Below are 13193 nucleotides of genomic sequence, written 5' to 3' on the forward strand. Positions count from 1 at the left end.
GAAGCTCACTGGGTGACTTTGGGCCAGTCACAGATTCTCAGCCCAACCTACCCCACAGGGTTGTTGTTGTGAGGATAAAATGGAGAGGAAGATTATGTTCACAGCATTGGGTTCCTTAAGGAGGAAAAAAAGGTGGGATATAAAAGTAATAAATCAATATATAAATACTGGGTGCCACATAGGAAAAGGCCCACTCATGCATCCTCACTAACCATATTTCAGAAAGCTAAGCTGTATTGTAAGCCTCAGGGCATGCAAGATGGCAGCTGCATGTCCTGGAGACATCCTCAGGAAAAGAATGCTTCCTGATGTGCACTTTCTCAAATGGACCTAGAACCTTGAATGACCATACTCCCAGACCACATCACAGACAACACAGTTCTATAATACCACCTTCAGTGCAGTGAAAAAACTCTTGTCTGCTTCCTAACTTCCTTGTTTTGGAGCTACATTTGTTCAATTAGATTGCATTATACTCTGATCTCAATGAGCTGCATGCAACCTCTGGGGAGAGAAATGGTTTTTTCATGCACCGTAAAGATGAGCAACAACAGAAAGGCAGAGGGACACAAAACACAGACTGTCAGAGTGATTTGCCTTTGCATCAGTTGCCATGACCTTCCACTTGTTTATTTATTCTATAAATAGAAAAAAAACCCTTTCATGGAGACAGACAATCCGTGTAGCAATCACAAAGTTGTCCAACTGCTGACAGGCATTGTTAGTGATGCATTTCCTCTAAAGAGGAGATGGGGGAAAAGAACTAAATACATGTGATGACTTGTTTCGAGCCATAGTGAACTCCTAGCACATGCAGTCTCTCCCTCCTCCATGAGGTGACTGCCAGATGTCATGGCCTGGTTGGGAAATGGCTGTGTTAATCTAGACTTGCCAACTGACCCGCTAAAGCTACTTGCCTACCAGAAATGTTATTAGCCCACCTGCGCAGACATTATTTACTTAAGGCACATTGCCAGCCTCAAAGGAAACAACAACAACAACAGCTCAGCCCCTTTCCCATTTCTTGAAAACTTCTCCTGTTTGGTTACATGCAGGCAATTCTCCCTTGTGAAAGGGAACCAGGTGACACACACCTGAGTAATCAGCCCAATGAAATTAGCAGGGCAAGCATTGGTTCTATGTTAAGCCTTTTAACATCTTCTCTTTAAAAGCCAATTCCCAAAGATCCTTTACAGGGACAAACTATGTGTTACATTGATTGTGAAGTGCATAGCTGAGCCTGATAGTTTTATTTATTTTAGTGTAACTGCACATGAACCCAACTTGGGTCGATGCACACCAGGAGAGGAGAATTAAACCTTCCCCCTCTATTTTGTCTCAAAATTCTATCCACCCCCGTCAGGTGGGCTGTGAAGAAGCGCCCCCAAGGTGGCTTACAAAACATATTTCTATCACACCAAGTATTTCTAGAGAAGCTTCATGAAGTTCAAGCAACTTAATTCTATCCTGTGGTGGACATCCATCTTTAATTGTTCCCATTCCCCTGGACTGCAAGGAGGTCAAATCAGTCAATCCTAAAGGAAATCAACCCTGACTGCTCATTGGAAGGACAGATACTGAAGCTGAAGCTCAAATATTTTGGCCACCAAATGTGAAGAGAAAACTCCCTGGAAGCTGGAAAAGACCCTGATGCTGGGAAAGATTGAAGGCAAAAGGAGAAGGGGACAGCAGGGGATGAGATGGCTAGATAGCATCACCGATGCAATGAATATGAACTTGAGCACACTCCGGGAGAGAGCGGAGGACAGGAAGGCCTGGTGTGCTATGGTCCATTGGGTCACAAGGAGTCGGACACAACTTAACGACTGAACAACAACAATCCTCTTAAAATACCTTTTCAGTTTTTAAAAAATGAATACCCCCACCATATCACATTGATTTAGTAGATGCCATTTGTGGTTCATATATAACAGCACACCCAACAAAATGTTCTCTTACCTCCTCTTTTGTTTAGCTTTGCAAACCCTGGTGCATAGCTATTTGATGGAGAAGGCATAGATGATGAACTGCTGAAGAAGGAAGGAGCTAGGCCTGAGACCAATGGTTCATCACATTTTTCTGAAAGACATGGAAAAGTGATATTTTTATAGATGCACATATGGTCACAGCTCAAACACATTTTAAAACAGAGTTAAGGAGTGATCCTGTGCAGTTTAGACAGAAAAAAAGTCCTACAGCTCCCAGGCTAGCTGGGGAATGCTGGGAATTGCAGGACTTTTTGCTGTCTAAACATGCATAGGGATAGACGGACTCATCTCTGTCTGGTCTTGTTGGGGGATTGACAAGCTGCTGTCACTGCCCACCTGCCTGAGCTGCACCGTGGAGCTACAGGACAGCTCAGTGACTACCTGGGAAGCACTGCAAGGCCGACTTTCACCTTACCAAGTCACCATTGTGCGCAGAAATCACAGCTCAGTTACTTCCGCAAATCTAATGTTGCATCTGTGGCTGCCTTAAAGGGGTGATGACTCAACGTTACAGGTGTAAAGAAGCCGTTATGCCTGTAATATTGAGTCATCGCCCCTTTAAGGCAGCCAGAGATGCAACATTAGATATATGGAAGTAACCGAGCCATGATTTCTGGGCACAACGGTGACTTGGTAAGGTGATGGACGGTCTCACAGTGCTTTCTTCTGGTCTCCAAGAGGGCAAGCAAGCTCCCTGCAGCCTGGTGAGCAGGGTTTGGGTGGTCGGGAAGAGGACAGTCCATCAAACTCCACACACACACCCCTTGGACTCTCACGCCATCCCTAAGCATGGCATAGGATTGTACTCTTATATGTTAAGAACATGCTGCCTTAAAAATAAAAAAACCAACTTTCCAGAACACTTGCTATGATTAAAATATTGTAATGGAGCTGAGTCACACCACACTGAGTGAATAATGAAATGCCTGTTGATTGCAACGCAATTCTATTTCATGCTGAAATTGAAACATCCCTAATAACAAAATTATACTTTTCCAAACTTGTAAGTGAGGGAACCCATTCAATATTGACTTGTCTGCCATGGAATCCTAGAGTATTGCAAAACATTTTGGGTCATGTTTCAGTTTATGCCAAGCGCTGGCTACGTCTGTTGGCCTGCTTGAATTGAATAGGTGACCTAGAAACATCTAGAACTCTGCACAGACACCTCCCCCCAATTGCTTCGGAGGCTGATTCAGATCTTCTGAATCAGCCCTGATTTGCTTCAGACCAATTCAGACTCAATCTGATTCGCTCTGGATTCAGATCTGAATTGAGATTCAGATATTTGAATTATTCGGATTTTACATTTTCCCATTGATGTGCATTGGAAAACAGAAATGACCATAACATTTTCAGTTTTTATGATAAATACATGAAATTTGGGGACCTGGCAGCCCCAATGGAGGTGACTGAACCTGCCAGGTTTCTGACAGTTTGGTCCAGTAGGTTTTGTGCTAGCCATGCATAAAATTTCCTATTCTCAAAAATAAAACAAAAGGTAAAAAAACTATCAGCCACACAGGGAATTAGAGATCCTAATCAGAAGGTATTTAAGGTGACCATTAGGAGGTCACTATCCCTAATCTCTGGTGTAGGATTGTGGTTGTTTTTTGAAGTGCGAAAGTACTTTCCTTTTGTCTGTCCTAAATCTGCCACTGACCTGAAGCTCTCAGGGAAGAAAGAAAAAAATTAATACCCCTTTGGCTGCAACTTGAAATACACATTACTAGGGATGTACGGATTCCCCACAGTCCGTTCTGGTGGGTTATCCATGGCGGGGGAGGTGATCCGTTCTGCCCCCTGGAATCCTCGCGGAGCAGCTCCACTCCATGAGGATTCTGCAGAGCCGAGGGCTGCCCTGTTCTGCCATCTGCATGCCCCAGATTCCCCCATTTTTTCAACTCCCCAAACTTATGTAAATAATTCCATAAGTATTGCCAAAAAATCCTTTTCACACGCCCACTGTCGGTCTCCGTAAGCCTGTTTATTTTTGTAAAAAGGGTAAAGCCCTTCGTCGGGATTCCCCACGTAACTTCCAGTCACCTGACCTCACTGGACCTGTCCTGACCTGACCTGACCTCACTGGACCTGTTCTGACCTCACTTCACCTGACCTCACCGGACCTCACTTCACCGGACCTCACCAGACCTCACCTCACCGGACCTCACCGGACCTCACCTCACTGGACCTCACTGGACCTGACCTGACCTGACCTCACCCCACTGGACCTCACCTGACCTCACCTGACCTCACCTGACCTCACCTCCACAGACAATAAAGAGAAAACATGGAGGATTTCTGTGGACTTCAAGACTCAGCCCCAGTGAAAGAAAGCCTCGGGTCACAGGGAAAATGCCTCTTAAAGAGGGTAAAGCTGTTCGCGTTTTTCTTCCTTCATTTCCAATTTATGGATTTCTTTTTGTAATTATTTTCATAAAATCCGCCATTCGGCAGACAAAAAAAAAAAGGGGTCTGTGTGAGCTCTGGTCTGGGTCGACCGGGCTGTCCCATTCTGAGAAGGATTCTGCGGACCAGATTTGTCAGAATAAGATCCCATTTAAAATTCGGGCGGAATTCTCTGACATTACCTGGAAAAGTCACACTGCCTGAACTCAGTGGGGCTTATATATTAATTGCACTGCTGCTGTTTCTGTACTCCATATAATTTTTATAACCCATCCCCTTATTTGCCTTTCTTCTAAATTAAATAGCCCAAACATTGAAGCCTTTTATAGAGGAGTTATTCCAGCTCCCTGATCATTTTGGCAGCCCTTTCCCCCAGGAAGAGTAAGATCATCCAAACATTTTTTTTTTTTAAATACATATAGCCTAGCCTGATCATATTTTTTTTATGGTCATTTGATGGACACAAGAGAAAACAAGCAACAGGCAAAGTGTCTTGGAAAATTAGCAAAAGTGATAGTGCTTCATATTATGTGTATTGTGTACTGCTTTGCCCACAGTATATATTGGACTGTGTACTGCTTTGGCCACACACTGATTGCTTGTGCACAATAATGTGTATCGTGTGCACTCACGCACGCACGCACACACACACACATGACCAAAAGAAAAGCAGATACAGGAAAGAAAGAAAAAAACTACCTACAAACAGGGCTGAGGGGAAGGGAAATAACACTAAAGAAGAGAAAAGGGGTTATTTTTTCCTCTGGTATTCTTTGTTTTTTGTTTTTTTTAATAAGAATAGAGAGGGTTGAAAAATGGGAAGGGAAGGAATAGTAATTGAGAAGGGCAAGGAGCAAAAGAACAAACAATACAAAGCAAGGAAACAAACGGCTGGGTTAAAAGCTCAACCCTACTAGCAGCTAGAGATGTCACTTTCCAAAGGTTTGGTTCCCCCATCCCAACTCCTCCTCTCCCCCTCCCTTCTCTAGAGAGTTGTTACATTTGCTCAGACAGGCTGTCTGGGCTTCAGAATTGTTGAAACTGATCCAAAGTGCTTTGGATCGCTCCTACTCGCTTTGGACTACTCCGGACCACCTTCAGATTTGGACTGAAGATGTCCAAATCAACCCGATTAGTTTCAGAATTTGGGATTTGGACTGAAGTGGTGCACAGTCCTAGAAACTGCCCAATACTCTTGTGCAGGAGCCTACTGCAACAGATCAGACAAGGTAACTGCCATTCCTGCTCTTCTCATTGAAGAATCCCTGGTAAGCCTCCAAGGAACCCTAGGATTGCCTGCAGTACAGTTTTTAAAAAACAATGTTCCATCACTATGTCCTGCCATACATGTTTTTCCATCTGTCTAGGCTAGGCTAGGGATGCTGGAGAAATTCAAGCTGGACTGAAATGAACTTGGATTTCTAAGAATCCGACCTGTGGAATCCAGTGCAGAGTGACTCCCTGAGGCCGTGCAGAGGCCGTGGACTACTGGATTATTCGTTTTTTTGTTTACTTTCCCAAAATGTACACATATTTATTTGCAGGAAAATACACACATTTCTGCTGAGACTGATAAATATACATGGGGAAAAGTTGAATGCAGTGGGGGACAATATGCGAAATGTTACATACAAAAGTACATTATGTACATTGTTGCGAACCCTCTTCTACAATTATTCGCGTATATTTCGGCTGTTGCGGAAAACAAGGAAGCTGTTGCAGTGCTAAACTGGTGTCTGTCGGCAGTAATGGACTGGATGAGGGTAAACAAATTGAAGCTTAATCCAGACAAGACAGAGGTGCTCCTGGTCAGTTGAAAGGTAGATCAGGGAATAGGGATTCAGATTGTGCTGGCTGGGGTTACACTCCCCCTAAAGACACAGGTTCACAGCTTGGGTGTACTTCTGGATTCAGCCCTCACCCTGGATGTCCAGGTTTCAGTGGTGGCCAGGAGTGCATTTGCACAGTTAAAGCGAGTGTGCCAGCTGTGCTCATTCCTTGAGATGTCTGGCTTGGCCTCAGTAACACATGCCTTAGTTACATCCCATTTGGATTACTGCAACACGGTCTAGGTGGGGCTGCCAAGAATGTTTGGAAACTTCAGCTGGTTCAAAGAGCTGCTGCCAGACTGATGACTGGGGCTGGCTACAGGGAGCATACCTAGGGATGGCGGAGAATTTCTTCCCGAAACTTCGGGGGGCCGAGCGCCAACGTGTTCGGCCCCCCGAAGAAGTTTCGGGGAGAAATTCTCCGCACACCCCTGCCCCCCGCACCCCCCCAGGACGGGACTTACCTTTGCCAAATGTCCCTCCCGGCAGTGGGTCCGGGCGGCGGTTCGTCGGGTCTTCGTCAGGGGCGGGGGTGGCAACCGGTCTTTCGACCGGCTGCTGCCGCTGCCATTCCAATTAAAAAAAAAAACACCCCCGTGATAGGCTACGTGACGATTAATGTAGCCTATCATGGCTAGATTTGCAAAGTCACCCGTGATAGGCTACGTGACGATTTACGTAGCCTATCACGGCTGACTTTGCAGATCTAGCCGTGATAGGCTACGTTAATCGTCACGTAGCCTATCACGGGGCGTTTTTTTTTTTAAACTTTTTATTTCGCGGCCGGGTGAGGCGAGGTGCCTCCTCCCCGGCCTGAATTTCGGCCGGGCGAGGCGGGAAGCCTCCCCCCCGGCCTGAATTTCGGCCGGGCGAGGTGGGAAGCCTCCCCCCCGGCCTGAACTTTGGGGGGAGAGCAGCGAAGCACCTCCCCCCCACCGCGAAAAGCTGCGAGACCAGGTAAGTGGCTTTCATGCACTCCTAAGCATACCACTCCCCTGCTAAAACAGCTTCACTGGCTCCCAGTCCAGGTTATCTGAAAGACAGTATTCTCCCCTATAAGTTTGCTTGTGACCTGAGTTCTTTAGGGGAGGCCCTTTTCGCGGTCCCACCACCATCACAGGCTCATCTGGTGAGAAGGTGGTAGAGGGTCTTCTCGGTGGTTGCCCCAAGGCTCTGGAATTCCCTTCCCAGGGAGGCAAGAGTGTCATCCTCATTGGTATGTTTCTGCGGGCAAGCAAAAACTTTTTTGTTTTGGCAGGCCTTTGGGGACAGATAGTCTGGACCTGTGAGAACATGATGGATTGTGACTATTGTTTATATTGGCATTGTTTTTTAAATTGAGATATTTTATACAATTTTAATATTATTGATGATTTAATTATGCTTTTAACTTTTGTATATTTCTATTTATATGTTTTAACTGTACAAGTTTTTAATGTTGTAAAGCTGCCTTGAGTCCCAGTATTGAGAAAATGGCAGGATATAAATAAATATCATAATCATAATAATCATAACAACAACAACATGTGTGGAAAAGAGGTGTCAAGAATGTATATAGTCATGTATGCACCAAATCATGCACATACAGCCTATTCTTATGGCCACCTTTCCATGATGTACATCTTCACTTTTTAAATGGGCACTCCACTAGAATCGTATTAAAAAGCTAATAATCATACAACTCACTGAACACCATATCCTTGCAAACTCCACCATACAAGTCAGTGGGTATTGCATGCACAAATTGCACATGGTTATCGGGGCAATCAAAATGGCGGTCTCTTGTCTTCGACACTTAGTCCAACCCTTTAGGGAAATAACTCATTTGCACTCTGCTAATCGCTGCAGATGCAGCAAGAAGTGAAACTTCAGTGGCGTCATCTGCGTTTGCAGTAATCTCTATAATCCTTTTAAGCACTTTCCTCCGACTGGACTCAGAATAGAGAAGATTAACTCACTGTTATTGTCTAAAGTGGAAAGGAGGAGAAAGTTTAAGAAAATCCATGCTTTGTTGGATGAAGGGAATGTTTAGAATTAAGAATGTACTTTATTTTAGGGAAAAGTTTAAGGAAAAGAAAAAGATATTATTTTGCTTCTACTGCTCAGAATTTTGTTCTTTTGTTTGCATTCATTATTCTCCTTCCCTTAAGGCACCTCTTTATCAACAAAGAAGGAACTAACTACTACCCCAATACATTTTATTTAATCTTTTTTTTAAAAAAAACATATTTTCACTGCAATGCAGCCTATGTTGTGCAGATGCAAATAATCTTCAGTTAATACAAGTAGAGAAATCTAACTTAGCCCCTGATGGGAACAACTCCATCACTAGAAGATCTATATTTCTGGTACAATTAAAAGGCAGTGATATGTGAAACAACTAAAGCTACTCTTGAATGCTACGCTACCATCCACAAAATCTGGTTACCTATATCCTCAGTAAGGGGAACTACAGCAAGTTGTCAACTCTGCCTCTTAAAAGTATTAGACCCCCTAGCCTAAACAAAGCCATGTCTACACTGACAGCCAGCAGCTCTCCAGGATTCCAGACAGGAGTCTTTCTCACCCCTACCTGAAGTTGCTGAGGATTGAATCTGGAAACCTCTGCATGCAAAGTGTGCAGTCTACCACTGACTTCCAGCCCCCACATGGATGGGGGAGAACTTGGTACAGGGATGTAATTCTTTGCAGGTTTCATTTGGCATAATAGTAGCATGGGTCGCCAAAGTCCCACTGAAATCAATGGGACATTAACTGTAACCACTCCATTGCTTTCAGTGCAGTGAATGTTTCCAGGACGGTGCTCAGAATCTTAAGTGAACTTCAGGGACCGCTGTTCTTAGGAGACTGTAGCAGCAAATGGATTGCCGGTAGATGTGTATAACCTACTAACCCACTTTTATGGCCTCTTGAGGACTAGGGAAATTGTCTGAAATTGCAGAGGTCTGGCAATGTGATGGAAAGGAGCAGTGATGCTGCAATCAAAATAGTCACAGGCTAAGAGCCAGATCAAGGGTGTTCCCACAGGTGATTAAGCTTAGATAGGTTTGCCTGTGCATACATTTTTGACACACACCCTCTCAAATAATGACTTTTTTTCAGTATTATAACTAGGGAAGTATGGACTGTGTAAAATCCACTCTGTCTGTGTTTTGCGGATTGTCAGGTGTCTTTTGTTCTGTCATCCACTGACATGACCGATGTGAATATTATTTTTTTCATCACGCGGAAAAATCCACAAATAATTACGTAAATAATTACATAAGAGGTTTTGTAAGAATTTACATAATTTACCTCAGTACTCCACATTTAGCATCCTGTCCCCTATTCCATTCAACTTTTCCTCACCAGAAATGTGCGTATTTCCCTATGAATCAAAATGTTTTGGGAAAAGCAAAACAAAACAACCCCCCCCCCCGCCGAAAGACCACGGCCTCCGCATGGCCTGAGGGGGTCGCATCCCTTATTATAACACAGCTTGCAATTGCAATGTGATTCTTTTTACAATAGTAGAACAGGGCTCTTCAAATATGTGCATGTGTACTGCACGCAGGGACTCCAGTGCAGAAGCTCAGTATTGTGCAACTGTAGTGCAGCAAGTGTATGACGCAAAGGCTCGCATGCTTTGGATGTGGGCATTGTCATAAGAAGGAGCTCGTATATCCATGCACAGCACGTGATTGCTTATCAGTTTAATATTTTGTGAATGGACGTTTTGTTGTGTGAATGGACCCCGTTGAAAAGTATTGCATGTGGGGTGACGCTGGATGATGTGGCAGTTATTTGTGGTGCGTATTTTTTTATTAGTGATAGTTTGTTGTTGTTGTTGTTGTTCAGTCGTTCAGTTGTGTCCGAGTCTTCGTGACCCCATGGACCATAGCACGCCAGGCCTTCCTGTCCTGCGCTCTCTCCCGGAGCGTGCTCAAGTTCATATTCATTGCATCCGTGATGCTATCTAGACATCTCATCCTCTGCCGTCCCCTTCTCCTTTTGCCTTCAGTCTTTCCCAGCATCAGGGTCTTTTCCAGGGAGTTTTCTCTTCGCATTAGGTGGCCAAAATATTGGAGCTTCAGCTTCATTATCTGTCCTTCCAATGAGCACTCAGGGTTGATTTCCTTTAGGATGGACTGATTTGACCTCCTTGCAGTCCAGGGGACTCGTAAGAGTCTTCTCCAGCACCACAGTTCGAAAGCATCAATTCTTCGGCGCTCAGCCTTCCTTATAGTCCAGCTCTCACAGCCACACCTTACTACTGGGAAAACCATAGCTTTGATTAGACGGACCTTTGTCGGCAAGGTGATGTCTCTGCTTCTTACTATGCTGTCTAGGTTGGCCATAGCTTTCCTCCCAAGGAGCAAGCGTCTTTTAATTTCATGGCTACAGTCACCGTCTGCGGTGATCTTGGAGCCCAAGAAAGTAAAATCTGTCACTGCTTCCATTTCTTCCCCTTCTATATGCCAGGAAGTGATAGGGCCAGATGACATGATCTTAGTTTTTTTAATGTTGAGTTTCAAACCAGCTTTTGCACTCTCCTCTTTCACCCTCAACAAGAGGCTCTTGAGATCCTCTTCGCTTTCTGCCATTAGGGTGGTATCGTCTGCATATCGGAGGTTGTTGATAATTCTCCCGGCAATCTTAATTCCGATCTCTGATTCATCCAACCCAGCATTTCTCATGATGTACTCTGCATATAAGTTAAATAAGCAGGGTGACAATATGCAGCCTTGTCGTACTCCTTTCCCAATTTTGAACCAATCGGTTGTTCCATGTCTGGTTCTTACTGTTGCTTCTTGACCCTTGTACAGGTTTCTCAGGAGACAGGTAAGGTGGTCTGGTACTCCCATCACTTTAAGAATTTGCCACAGTTTGTTGTGATCCACACAATCAAAGGCTTTAGCGTAGTCAATGAAGCAGAAATAGACGTTTTTCTGGAATTCTCTTGCTTTCTCCATGATGCAGCGAATGTTGGCGATTTGATCTGTAGTTCCTCTGCCTCTACGAAACCCAGCTTGTACTTCCCGTAGTTCTCAGTTCGCATACTGCTGAAGCCTAGCTTGTAGGATTTTGAGCATCACCTTGCTGGCATGTGAAATGAGCGCAATTGTGCGGTAGTTTGAACACTCTTTGGCGTTGCCCTTCTTTGGAATTGGAATGTAAACTGACCTTTTCCAGTCTTGTGGCCACTGTTGAGTGTTCCAGATTTGTTGGCATATTGAATGCAGCACTTTAACAGCATCATCTTTTAGGATTTTAAATAGCTCGGCTGGAATACTGTCATCTCCGCTAGCTTTGTTGTTACTAATGCTTCCTAAGGCCCACTTGACTTCACTCTCTAGGATGTCCGGCTCAAGTTCAGTGACCGCACTATCATGGCTATCAGGGACATTCAAATCTTTCCTGTATAGTTCTTCTGTGTATTCTTTCCACCTCTTCTTAATCTCATCTGCTTCTGTTAGGTCCCTGCCTTCTTTGTCCTTTATCATGCCCGTCTTTGCACAAAACGTTCCCTTGAGATCTCCAATTTTCTTGAAGAGATCTCTACTCTTTCCCATTCTATTGTTTTCCTCGATTTCTTTGCATTGTTCATTGAAGAAGGCCTTCTTGTCTCTCCTTGCTATTCTCTGGAACTCTGCATTCAGTTGGGTATATCTTCCCCTTTCTCCCTTGCTTTTCGCTTCCCTTCTTTCGTGAGCTACTTGTAAAGCCTCATCAGACAGCCACTTGGCTTTCTTGCATTTCTTTTTCTTTGGGATGGATTTCGTTGCTGCCTCCTGAACAATGTTACGGACCTCCGTCCATAGTTCCTCAGGCACTCTGTCTATCAGGTCTAATCCCTGAAATCTATTCCTCACCTCCACTGTATATTCATCAGGGATATGATTTAGGTCATACCTGAACGGTTTAGTGGTTTTCCCGACGTTCTTCAATTTCAGCCGAAATTTTGCAAGAAGCAGCTCATGATCTGAGCCACAGTCAGCTCCAGGTCTTGTTTTTACTGACTGTATGGAGCTTCTCCATCTTTGGCTGCAAAGGACATAATCAATCTGATTTCGATATTGACCATCTGGTGACGTCCATGTGTAGAGTCGCCTCTTGTGTTGTTGGAAAAGAGTGTTTGCTATGATCAGCATGTTCTCTTGGCAAAACTCTATTAGCTTTTTTCCTGCTTCATTTTGTACACCAAGGCCATGCCTGCCTGTTATCCCGGTGATTTCTTGACTTCCTACTTTAGCATTCCAATCCCCTATGATGAAGAGGACATCTTTTTTTGGTGTTAGTTCTAGAAGGTGTTGTAGGTCTTCATAGAACCGATCAACCTCAGGTTCTTCGGCCTCAGTGGTTGGGGCCACTGTGTTACTGAATTACTGTGATGTTGAATGGTTTGCCTTGGATTCGTACTGAGATCATTCTATCATTTTTAAGATTGTACCCCAGTACTGCTTTTCCCACCCTTTTGTTGACTATGAGTGCTACTCCATTTCTTCTAAGGGATTCTTGCCCACAATAGTAGATATGATGGTCACCTGAATTAAATTCGCCCATGCCTGTCCATTTGAGTTCGCTGATTCCCAAGATGTCGATGTTCAATCTTGCCATCTCACGTTTGACCACCTCCAGCTTACCTTGATTCATTGATCTGACATTCCAGGTTCCTAAACAATATTGTTCTTTACAGCATCGGATTTTCTTTTCACCGCCAGACACATCCACAGCTGAGTGTCCTTTCGGGTTTGGCCCAGCCGCTTCACTCTTTCTGGCGCTACTTGGAAATACCCTCTGCTCTTCCCCAGTAGCATATTGGACACCTTCCGACCTGAGGGGCTCATTTTCTGGCGTCATATCTTTTAGCCTTGTGATACGTTCCATGGGGTTTTCTTGGCAAGAATACTGGAGTGGGTTGCCATTTCCTTCTCCAGTGGACCACATTTTGTCAGAACTCTCTGCCATGACCTGTCCGTCTTGGGTG

General features: G+C 44.4%; 1 protein-coding gene across 1 annotated transcript in view; it reads right to left on the bottom strand.

The window, feature by feature from the left end:
- CNTNAP2 (contactin associated protein 2) overlaps nucleotides 1-13193 on the bottom strand; it is a 2014778-nt gene that overhangs the window by 1239731 nt on the left and 761854 nt on the right. The window contains exon 2 of the mRNA XM_084857751.1: nucleotides 1960-2079. Within this exon, the coding sequence (XP_084713877.1) occupies nucleotides 1960-2079 (120 nt within the window). The remainder of the gene's footprint in view (nucleotides 1-1959; nucleotides 2080-13193) is intronic.

Source organism: Heloderma suspectum, chromosome 5 (assembly GCF_057233095.1).
Source record: "Heloderma suspectum isolate Gila_16-S chromosome 5, 16-S_ref, whole genome shotgun sequence".
Taxonomy (NCBI): domain Eukaryota; kingdom Metazoa; phylum Chordata; class Lepidosauria; order Squamata; family Helodermatidae; genus Heloderma; species Heloderma suspectum.